Below are 12292 nucleotides of genomic sequence, written 5' to 3'. Positions count from 1 at the left end.
TAATTTAGCTGTTAACCTTATGCGGAAATCACCCATCACATTTGCTTAATCATGGATCTGGTTGGTGGACAACAAACTTGCTGTTCCACTTTTGTCAGAGGCAGCTGGTCCATGAGGGTCAGTTTTCCAAAACCAGTCCACACTGTTTGTGGTTGAGTCTTCGTTCACTTATGTTTTTACACACTATCTTTTTTTTTTTTTTGGTATTTTGGACACACTGAACAGCTGTGAGTTTTTAGTCGCTTCTATCTCATGCTGTCTTTTACTAGTTTGGGATCCTGTTACTGTGTTTGTGTTCAGTAATCCAATGGAGGAGCTGCAAATATTTACCTCCATAAAATAGCTTTATGGCTGCTCAGCTGTTCATAAAGGAGAGATTTTCTAGAGAAAAGAAATGAAGCTTGATAAAAACGGAAAAGAAATCTATTGACAACGTACACAAATATGCATAAAAAGAAAACATCTTAGGTTGTTCTGGGGTGTTTATGGGCAACAATACTTTATGAGTTGGCTTCATTTTGCCAAGACGCTCTCATATCCCGTCACATTTTATACCTCAGGAGTTGTGAGACAGCCTGAAACTGTTCTTGTTTTGTTGGGAAATTGTTTTTACAGATCCTGGTTGCGTCCTGTTTGGCATGGCTGCCGCTGTAGGGAAGTGCTGTTCCAATATGGATGGAAGGGGTGTCATCTGCAGAGATGTTTAGGTAGTTGGCAGGTGTCGCAATAACATTATAAATTTATTCACAGTACAGGTTTTCCCAGCATAATGTTGCATCATAATTTAAATGGATTCATCATTTTGAGTGATGGTGTAAAAAACACAAACACCAAAAACCCCAACTTCTGTCTTTCAACATATTTTGCTTATCTACAAACTCCCTACAAACAGGAAAGAAATAAAAATGACAAATAAATGGCAAGAAACTTTCCATCTAATGAAAGATAGATGTATACTTTAGCTGCAAAATAGTCTTCTGTCTATAAATTTTGCAGTTATAATTGCAGCTGTAATAGAGACTATATGCCATACCCATTTTGTAAACTTCTTGTTTGAAGTCAAAGAGTGTCGCGCTAACTGTGATTCTCATCCAGTTTGCTTCTTCATTTACTATCAGGGAGGGTTGGAAATCTGTTAAGCCTGTATCTCTGACATCTATATGCAGAAATACCATAAAAGATTAAAGAAATATTTGCTCCTATCATGTGGATAACTTTCTAAAACATCTGGGCGTGGCTTTTTCAAACTGGTTTTTAATTAAACCCAGAGACAAGACTGACTATGAAAAAAGATCACCGACTTCTGGAGCATATCGAATATCCATGTTTTTATGTACACAAAAAGTACCAGCTTGAAGGTATCAGGTAGTGTATCTGTAAGGATTTATTCTACATTGAATTTAATAATAGATTTAAAGGACAGCTCTTTTGTAGAGGTGTTTTTTTTTTTTTTTTTTTTAATGCTTGTAATCATGAGCATCTGATTCATGAGATTTAAGAGACCCCTCCTTAGACAAACTTTATCTAACACTTTGCTTCCTGCTGTCTGAATGGTGGCACTTGTCTTCTGCTCATCATAAACAGGCAGGTATTAAGCCATAAAATATTCTCACTTTAAAACTGCCCTCAGTTCACTAAGGTTTGAGAGAAATGATACCCGTTTTTTCTCACCAGTCTGTTAATGTCTGCTTACTTTGTTTCCTATATCTGTAAAGTGAATGCCATCCTGCAGCATCATGCTTGCTGACCTGTGACAGAGCAGGACATTAATGATAGAGCATTTCATTGTGGTGTTACGGCTTAGTGTCATAGTTCATGTCAAGCAAAATGGGTCAGACATTCTCACTTGTGCTGTTTTCTGGGTTTCCATGCGTGTTTGTCTACCAGAGCGTTCACGTCCAATATGTTTTCTGTCTTGTGTTGTTGGTTGCCTCGGATTTCTTATCCTGCAGCTGAAGCGATCATTCATCTAGATGGCTGCCTCATGTGTGACTGAAACTCAACATAAAAAAAGGGCCAGAAGAATATTTTACTGTGTGTCTAAAAATGGTGGCAGAAAATAAATGAACTGATGTGAACATGCATGAGTTGCTGTTTCCTATCCAACCTCTATTTTCCTTGTGCCATCTGCTGCTCTGCAGGTCTCATAGATGGCTACACGGGTGAACGGACTGCGCTGGAGGAGCAGTTACGCCAGAAGGAAGAGCTCCAGCTGAGCCTTGAGCAAGAGCTGCAGGTGAGCAGCTAAGAAGTAAAGATAATTACCTCTCGGTGTGGCAGCAAATGACTTTACAGCATTGAAGTTAGACTTTGCTCATTACACCTGACTCGTGTTTATTCTCATGTACAGTAACAAATGTGCTTTGCAACACGATGATATTGATGTACACGTGTCATATTAATAGAGATCTGTGTCAAAGTTTCTCTTCAGACAAACAGCTTGACTGTAATATGAAATGAAGCATCTAGATATATCTCTGTGGTTAGTTATTCCTGAGGCTGCACTTCCTATGCCAACTTAGATCATTTGTATGAGTATCGACAACATGTCCTTGAAAGTTTAATTAGATATGGATTAGCTGTATGGTTAATCTCTCCTCACCACCCAAATGAATGACATGTTCCTTCCTTATCATAAATTTGAGCACTGTAGTTCTTCACACACATGCACACTGCTGCTGTTAGAATCACACGCTTGTACCATTAAATATAATCTGTACTTTGGGGTTATGAGATCATTTAAAACTTAAAAAAGGGAAAGTATAGAAACGTAAATGTCAGGCCCTGATTGAATTATTTTCTTGCAGGTAACAAGTAGCCGGCTGCACGAGCTGGAACAGGAGAGGATTCAGATGCAGGAGGAGCGTGAGCTGTTGTCACGGCAACAAGATGCAATGAGGGAGGAGGCCGGGCCACGTGAACTTCGTACGTATCGCTTCAACAAGGAAGGATAAACTGAGGATTTTAAATTTATCCTCATTTGGTCACACTGCTTAACACTGTACAGAAAGTAGAAGGAAATTAATTTACTCAGCGTGGTCTGATTATAAAATCGTGATTTTGTGGCCAAATGCATTTTTCATGTTGGCCGAAACATTTTTTTATGAGGGATTAAGTTTTAATTTCAGCATAACTGTATTAAAACAAAGTCTCAAGTAAGATTAACTGTGTTAAATGTGTGCAGTCCATTTAAAGGCAAGTAACAGCTTGACTTAGGGTTAAGCATTAACCAGAATCAGTTTCATTTTAACATACATACAGTAGTTGTTCTGTTTTTTATAAAGTATACTCACTTCTGGGATGTCTATCTGTGGAAGTCTTTAGAAAAAGTCCACAGCTCACAGACCTTAGAGTAATTCCTTTAGTTGTTTAGTGGTGCTTTAAACTAATGAAACAGTCATTTACAGTCTTTATTATTATTACTATTATTATTGCGTTATTATTTTTTAATGAATCCCAGTCAACTAAGTATAGTCGGTAACAGAAAAAGTTTAAGGGTGAAAATGTAAAGAAAAGTTTATTTATTGAAAGTTTTTCCATCATAATGAAACTTCAGGGCTTATCTACACTTCTTTCACCCTTGCAACGCTTAAGGTTCATAAATTTACTGGTATTTGCCTCCAAGTAACTCGAGCCTTGATAACTGTTCCTGTTAATTTGCACTATGTCCCCCTATATTACCAAAAAGGTATTCCTTGACCTTATTTTCTCATAAAATGGTGAGTATTCCATATCTCAGACTGTAAACAAGGTCTCTTACCAGAATACTTCCTTTAATGTCATCCTCTCTACAACTTGATGCTTCTACTGTGAACCAGTCAGAAAAGCACGTCCTTCCTGTTTTCACCTTTCTCTATTCTTTAGCTGAGACTTTTCCTGTTCTTGACAAAAAGAAGAGCATGTTAAATTCTTGTGCTTTCTCATCCTCCTGTAGGCCTAGTTGAAGCTGCAATGGTTGCAGCACCTGAAGCAGGTGTGTCCACTTTGAGCATGGCTCAGTCATATCTAAATGTTCCTTTAATCGTCTTGCTGAGTGGCAGTATATCTCTAACCCTAATCCAGCAACTCACCATCAAAGCTTGGATCTTGCTTGTTATGACCAACTCACGCAGTGCAGTCACTAACTTTTCGCTTCAGCTTTTCATTTTTGATTGATTTTTGTTTGTCCTGGTTTGTCATCTTTTAATGTCCTGGAGTCAGTGTTAGCATTCATTTTAGCATGATAAAAATGATTGGTCAGAGATTTAAATGAAGTCATTACCTCTAATCACTAGTCATCTATTCTTTTCTCGATCCTAATATGTTGTCTGTTTATGCTGCGCTGACAGCGTTTCTTTGAATGGAATGATTGGCTATTCAGATACTCCTCTCCCCTGCCTGTAAAAGCTTTTTAGGCATGGATATTGCGATGCCTGGACTGTCCAAGTGTGTCTGAAATGTCATATGCACTCTATCAATCACCCTGTTACTTTTGCACTAATCCTGCTGAGTCTGATCCTGGGTAAAGTGGTGAGGGTTCTTTACTGGTGGCAACAGAGGGAGCAGAGAGACATTGTGATGGGGATTTGTGTGGAACAGCATTATATGTTGGGAAATTGACTGAGATGGTGGAAGAGTCTGAAGTTGGTCACATTTTTGATTTTTACGTATGTTGTATAAGTGACTTCGTTAGTAAAATTCTGCATTTCACAGTAATGAATGATTATTGTGGCAAAAAGCAAAAGTTCCATTAAATCTGATCACATGGTGCAAGACTTCAGATTCTTCAATCCTATCTCAGCGTCTTGTTGTCATAACTAGAATCAAACCAGAACAACTCACTAACTAAAATTAGCCACCTTTAGTTAGTTGGCATTTTCACTTGACTCCCCCCCCCTCCCTTCCTCCATGTCCCGTAGACCTACTGGAGGAGACAGAGAAGCTGATGAAGGAGAAGGTGGAGGTCCAACGACAGGCAGAGAAAGAGAACACTGACCTCCTGAAGCAGATCAAGCTGCTGGAGGCAGAGCTGGAGGAGCAGGTCAACAGGGTGATTGAGCTGGAGCATGCCCAAACAACAGAGAGCGGAGATCTCCGACAGCAGGTTCAAGCACTGGAAAAGCAGCTGGAGAAAAACAAGAAGTTTCTTGATGTAAGTGACGAATAATTATGCCTCTGACATATGTGGTTGTTTTCTCATCAGATATTGAAGAAACATTATAATTCTCTTAGAAATCTTTTTTTTGTTGTTGTTGCTTTCTTTTCCCTTTTAATTGAAAATTTCTTCTACATATATATATATATATATATATATATATATATATATAATTTTTTTTTTTTTTTTTTTTTTTGACATTTTACAGACATATGTATCTGCTTCTGGCAGACTAGAAGAGTTTGGCTGAGAAATCTCACTCGGTCTTGATTTTGGCCCACAATATCTGGTGATCCCTTCCAAACTGCTTTCATGCTCATGTCATATTACAGTTTTTACATGTTACACTTCCTTATGTTTTCAGTCTCAGAGGACTGAGGACAGCAGTTGCCTAGCAACAATAAACAATCATATTGACCCTTAAAGCTAATGTTAGTGACACATGATCAATATTTGCACCAGCTGAATCTAAATCTCACCACCATCTTTACTGCAGCAGAATGAACAAATCAAACTACTCCAACCAATCAATTTGAAATCATGTTGTTTGTACATCTTCTTTTTTTTCAATTGTACCCTGTATTTTTATTCCAGTAATTTTATCAATTGATTAAAAAAAACACCACAAAAAATTACCATTAATAAAAACTTGAGTATTAAACACAGGAATAATATTTAATGCAAGAATAAATGCAAATAATGCACATAGGTTTGGACTTTGATTTCCATTCAGACATGTTAGCAGGACCTCTGCTTATATTTAGCTGATTGCCTAATCAGGTGTGTGATATGTGTTCCCATCATTTTATAACTTTCCCACTTGGCCTAGAGTTTTGTATTTCACTGTCTTGGAAAAAAAATACTTTTTTTCTGCCATGTGCTGCTGAAGTACGTCATTCCATGATCTGGAATGAGCTTTTTTGTTACCATGGAATTTTGTACACTTGATTGATCTGGTGGAAATGTGGGGGCCTAATCAAAAGGAAAATGCCTTCTGACTGCATTGCTGGAATTTCATGGGAATTTTTATCCGCATAACTCTTCATTAAGAGGTCACATTTTCTGTTTGCAGCTAGTAATTAATAATGACAGCTATCTAGTGTATTAAATAAAGTAGACAACTAAAGAAATACATTATAAACTAGAAATAAGGAAGAAAAAGTTAAGACATTTTTTTCTATTAGAGCCTCAGACCATTAAAATGGTTTTATATCACACTTTTTTTTCTCAAGATTTATGTCATCAAAAAGATTCAACAAGCCATTTCAAATATTCCAAACTTATCTTGTTTCTCAACCTGTTCTGGTGTTACAGATATTCAGTTCAGTATCTTGCTGAGAACCTGTTCTACCAACTCTTCATTTATCTGTCCTCCTCTGTTCTGGTTTTGTTTTGGTATCTAGGAGCAAGCGGTGGACCGAGAACATGAGAGGGACTGCTTCCAGCAGGAAATCCAGAAACTGGAGCAGCAGCTGAGGAGTCCGCAGAAGCTTCAGATCGGCTCTGAGCAAAGAAACCGAGAGGTAACAGGAGAACGCTGCCTCCTCTCCCAGAGTCCAGGTTGTGAAAGAGAATCTGTTTTTTCTGAATGTTACTCTATTGTGGCTGCAGTGCTGGGTGTAGAGTCCCACAGCAGAACAATGATGATGCTACAATTACCTGTTCTGCCCTGAAAATGATACTGACTAGTCCGTCACGCAGGTGAAGAAAGGAAGTGTGACTTTGTAAATTGTGTAACATTTGGTTTGATTTTTGGAATTATCAAAAGCAAAACTCAGAGATGTTGGTGAGGATTGCTTTTCATTTTTCTTTTAGTCATGAATCTGATGATGTTTTTGCACAAATGCAGGACTTTTAATGGTTTTTCTAATACATGATGTTTTGGCTGGCATGTTGAACTTACTTTAAAAAAAACAAAAAAAAAACAAAAAAAAAACAACTGCATAAAATATAAGATGAATTGTGACATCTTTCTGATCCTTCTAGCCTTACTGGACATTTTAGCTTTACTATTTAGTCTATTATTTTTAGCTTAAATAGACAGCTGTTTACAATAAAAAAGCAAGCAAAACAATCCCTCTGATCAACTATTTTAACACAGCTCACCCAGCTCCAGACAATACACTAGCAAAATGAGCAACTGTTTTGTAAAAGTGGAGTATTTATTTAAAGAGCCAGATGTTTTCATTATTGGTTAGAGATGGAAGCAGTTTCAGTACAGTAAATACCTGAATGTTAAATGACAGATAGGTAAATATTGATGTTTTCAGTCTTCCTCTGATTGTTGTATACATCTTTTACTGTTTTTAAAAGTCAGATCTGAACTTACAGCTTGTTTTTTTTTTGCCTTAAATGGCAGGATTGTTATTTTGGCTGCTGTTTTGTCAGAGCAACACACTTGTACCAGGATGTGTTTGACAGGATGTGGTCTTTATTGTTAAGATAATCAATCATGTGTCATTTCACAAATGTGGTCTCCTTATGAATTGTTGTTATAATGTTCCAGTTTACTTAGAAGATAATGTAAATTGTTTAATTGCTATTAAAAAAGAAGCATTTTCAGCTGAGAAATGATCAGCAGAAGGTTTCTTTTTGGGCATAATTTATGTTCATTCATTACATCATTAATTGCTGTCAGATTTCTCCTGAGTTATTTCATATCTTCTGTTTGACCTCTGAAGGATGAATTTGTCTTTTCTTGTAGTCTTCTGTCCGTCATCATCAGGCCTCCGGCTCCGTCTGAGCAAGGACAAATTTAATTTCAATCATTGCTGTTGTCAAGGAAGTTCAGCTTAGTTGATTATTTCCTCAAACCAACAGTTTAAATAATTGCATACTGCTTTCCAATTTGGCTGCAAAAAAATGCACATTATTTCTTGTAAAGGTACTAAAATACAGGTAACTTCCCTGGATGTGTATTAAATGATTTTCTTATTCTTTTATAATTAGATACTAATGCTGCTGCCTCATAGTCTGTTATTAAATGTTCTGCAAAGAACAAAGCAGCAAATTTATTTTAGTTAAATGTATGTGAGCAGTTTTGACCGATGCTCTAGTTGGCTTTTAGTTTTCTGCTTTTGTCATGTTTCAGGCTGCTAGTTTGTACCTCTGGTTTAAACTCACACTTTTAACACTGTGACTTCCATCATGTCATTATCTCCTGAGACTCCTTTAGCATTTTCATCACTGAGTGCTTTTTTCTTCCTCTGCTCCCCTCTCGCCCTTCAACTCTCCATCCTCTGATCCATTGTGCCTCCGCCTTCTTTCTCCCGTGGCTTTTGCAGGTGGACGGAGTAACCTTTAAGGTATTGCTTCTAGCTTTATGTAGATCTGAAAGTCCCCCCCCCCCCCCCCCCCCGAGAGCATTTAGTAATCCTGCTTCCCTTGTAGAAATTATAGGCCTCTCTGTTGCTCATCTTCCCTTCTTTTTACCTTCCTTACCTTAATCTGCTGTATGCCACAACATCACTGTGTTTCATCCTTTTCTCTGTTAGTTCATCATCAAATTAAAAATTTTACTGTTGAACTCAGCAGCCAATAAGTTGGCCTATTAAAGTGATAAACAAATGGTTTATAAAAACATGCAATTTATTTAACAACCATGCTGCCTTTTGTGAAGTAACAGATGCCATATTTACAGTTCATAAAAGGGCTTTGGTTAGTGATGCATTCGCAGATAAAAACTACATTTTCCCTGATTGTTCAACATGAAATCTGACCTGAAATTTTAAATAATAATCCAACCAAAATCAAACCATGTGAGAGTTTTATTAAAATTAAACTCGGAACCAGTCTAAATAACTAATACTGTGCTGAAATACTATCATGGAGAGTCCATGTGCTGTTGTTACATCAATAATTCATGACAGATTTCTCTCTCTGGTTGTAGTTACTCTGATTTATTTTAATCCTGGTTTTCTGCAGCATGTGGTCTTTTAAAGTGCATCATCTCTGCCAGTCTTTGATGAACTTGATTGTTTTTCTCTCTGCTCATAATAACCAAACAGGGGGATTGTTTAATATTTATATTTCATGTTGTTTGAATAATATACTTCAACTTATAGCTTAGTTTTTATTGTAGCCTTTTCTAGACCCTCCCCCCTTTTAGTGTTTCTTTCTTGTCTTCATTGATCTGCTGGTCTTCTCCCATCTCACAGGTGGATCAGTTACCTGTCAGTAGCTCCTGGTTTGTGTTCTGCTTTGTGGTTTGTGTCACCCTGAGTAAAATCTCTATCTCCCCTCAGTTCCTGCACCTCTTTTCACACCCGACCCCCCCCTCCTTTCTCAGGTGGATCAGCTGACCTCCCCGCTAGCTACGCTGTAGCGAGTGGAGTCCGAGAGTGGATCTCATTAAACGATCCCCCCCTCATTCCTTCTCTTCTCCCTACCAGGTGGAGCAGCTGACCTCCCAGCTGAAGGAGAAGGCGGATTGGTGCAGTGAGCTGCTGCTCAGCTCCGAGCAGCTGCGTCGTGAGTTGAAAGAGCGCGACGAAGAGATTGACAAGCTGGAGAGCCGCATCCGCGAGCTGGAGCAGGCCCTTCTGGCCAGCGCTGAGTCCCTGGAGAAGGTTAGGAGGGGAAGAGAGGGGAGTGGGAGATGAAGGTTGCGCTGGAGACGGAGGCAGAGATAGCAACAGGGAAGATGGCAGTCAGAACAATAGATCCAGAGCATGACTGGGTTGGTGTGTGTGTGTGTGTGCGCGTGTGAGAGAGAGAGAAGGAGGAGGAGAGGCAGCGTGGAGATGAGGTGACAGCTAGATAAGGAGTTGGAGGAGTGCCGGGATGCACAGAGAGGGAGAACAATGTGTGGGAAGGTCCTCCTCTGCCACCCCGACAGTCTGCTCTTTGTGATGACACTGAGTTATGTAGCAACTGTTAGTATTGCCCCCCAGTGTTCACTGACGGTCATAAGGAGTTTAAAAAAAAAAAATCAAAGTGAAAGAAATGTTTGAGTTTTTGCAGTTAATCAGCCACTCAGAGGCACTGAACATTCATTAAAGTCACATTATGCCAGACATAGTATGGATAACCTTGAAGCTTCATTGCGAGAGGTGTTTCCCTTGTGCTTTTCTGCGCATGCTTTTAATAACTGCTGAGCAGAAGACTTTTTTTTTCATGTGTGTGTTGCAGGTTGAACAAAAAAAGCATGCATCCATCACTGAAGCAAGACACTCCACACTGGAGGCTCAGTTACAAACGGAGAGAGAAGCTCTGGAGCGGAAAGAGAAAGAGGTAGCAGCTGTATATCAGTTTATAGTGTGCATAATCAAAGCTGTTATATAGGTAACTATTTACATCCAGTGGATATAAATATCACATTTGTAGAATTTCTTGTGCATTGTGTTCATGTTTAAGTTCTCTTCCTCTTAGAAATGTGTTTTTGTCCGTGACTGTACAGACTCATATCTGCACTGAAAGTCTGAGACTCAAACATGCACCAAGCAAGCTAAAGCCAGATGCCTTCAATGGGCTCAAAGAGCAGGAACAAAGAGGGAATGTTTGCTTTGACTTGGTGATTGCTCAAAAACAAACCAAGAACAAATAACCCGTCACTGATCGGTAAAATCTAACAAGCAGTTTTCTGGGTTGTAGCTTCACATAATACTCAGATATGGTTGTTATTTCCTGTGATTGGATCCGACCTGAGCTTAAGCAGAGAAAGATTAATCCCTTTGTAGTTTCTTAAACGGAGTTCATTGTTTCTGTAGGCTGGTGTAAGGTTAGAATTGTATTGGTGCCATGTGCTTTGACTTAAGAAAGAGTAGCGGGAAGTAGTCGTGGGTTTAAACGGATGCACCTCGGACTCTTTAGTAGGCATTTTAGTTGTCTTTTTATAAAATTCAACCATTTTCAATGCAGTTAATCTGGGGGGCGGCTGTAAATATGAAAACCTGGTGTATAGATTTGTAATTTTACAACATTTCAGGATTTTAATTTATGCTTTAGTTAAAACTCATGTAATGCATATAGTAGATACAAATATGAGAAATTATATTAGAATAATGAACTTTGCAGTTGCATGCTTTCACCAGGCTGTTAAGTTGCATAGTACTTGCATGCTTTTCCAAAACCTCTAGTTCGGGAACACAAAGCCGTCACTCCATTTTACCCGACTAGACATTTGAATGAACGTTACAACCAGTTCACTCTTAGATTAAAATAAAAAATAAAAAAGCAGTTTAGAAAATGAATGAATGAATGCAGATTACAAGTGACTGCTTCCACCATTCAAAGCACTGGACATTACTATGAACATCACAGTCCTGCAATATGAAACCAGTTGTTCTTTAAACTGTGATAACATCACCTGTCTGTCTAGTTACAGACATTATAAACATTTTGCAGCTGACAAAACACTGTAAGAATTCAAAGGAGTTGTCAAGTTTGTGACAGTGATGTCCATACTCCTGCTCTGACACATGACGTCTCATTTGTGACCTCAGATCTGTAATCTGGAGGAGCAGCTGGAGCAGTTCAAGGAGGAGCTGGAGAACAAGAGCGAGGAGGTGCAGCAGCTTCACATGCAGCTGGAGATCCAGAGAAAGGAGATAAGCAGCCAGCAGCAATATCTGGAAACAAGGGACAGCATGCTTCAGGTAAACAAACAAGCCATGTTAGTTTTTTCTGAGACACCAGCCACATGTTGTGTTAAAAAGGGTCTCTGTGTTTTAATCATTTATTGTTGAATGTAGTATTTTGTCTTTCAGTTTGCAAACTGTTGAGATAAACTTCGTCTCATCGTTTCCATCACCTGACAGAGTTGTAGTTTATTTGTATTACCACAAATTTTAAAAAAAGAAAAAAAAAACTCCTTGCTTTAATGGATAAATGTATAAATCTTATCCATATAACACTAATATTTCTGCTCCCTCTTTACGTTTTAAACCTTGTCGCTGTTGTTGATGCTATTTATTTGTTCTCAATCATTGAATTTTCATTTGTTTGACACAAAGCTGGCCTTGATTGAACGTTTGACGTATTCATTAATAGCCATCATATTATAATCTCTGACTTTTAAAGGTGATGGAGGAGAAGGACAGGGAAATAGCACTTCTTAATGAACAGATCACTAAGCTTCAACACATGGACACAGGCACTGATAACAAGGTAACGTAAGATGCATATTCGAAATAGAACTAAAGTCTATTTCGAATATGT

General features: G+C 38.4%; 1 protein-coding gene across 2 annotated transcripts in view; it reads left to right on the top strand.

Annotated features, from left to right (window-relative positions):
• Positions 1-12292, top strand: part of akap9 (A kinase (PRKA) anchor protein 9) — a 72055-nt gene that overhangs the window by 46172 nt on the left and 13591 nt on the right. The window contains exons 23-31 of one of the 2 annotated variants that reach the window (XM_079258802.1): positions 2142-2236; positions 2808-2925; positions 3935-3973; positions 4899-5131; positions 6538-6657; positions 9526-9702; positions 10265-10366; positions 11578-11730; positions 12155-12241. In XM_079258802.1, the coding sequence (XP_079114928.1) occupies positions 2142-2236; positions 2808-2925; positions 3935-3973; positions 4899-5131; positions 6538-6657; positions 9526-9702; positions 10265-10366; positions 11578-11730; positions 12155-12241 (1124 nt within the window). The remainder of the gene's footprint in view (positions 1-2141; positions 2237-2807; positions 2926-3934; positions 3974-4898; positions 5132-6537; positions 6658-9525; positions 9703-10264; positions 10367-11577; positions 11731-12154; positions 12242-12292) is intronic. The other variant, XM_079258803.1, reaches the window with a different exon arrangement.

Source organism: Telmatherina bonti (genome assembly GCF_933228915.1).
Source record: "Telmatherina bonti genome assembly, chromosome: 19".
Classification (NCBI taxonomy): Eukaryota; Metazoa; Chordata; class Actinopteri; order Atheriniformes; family Telmatherinidae; genus Telmatherina; species Telmatherina bonti.
This window is presented reverse-complemented; position numbering and strand designations above follow the sequence as displayed.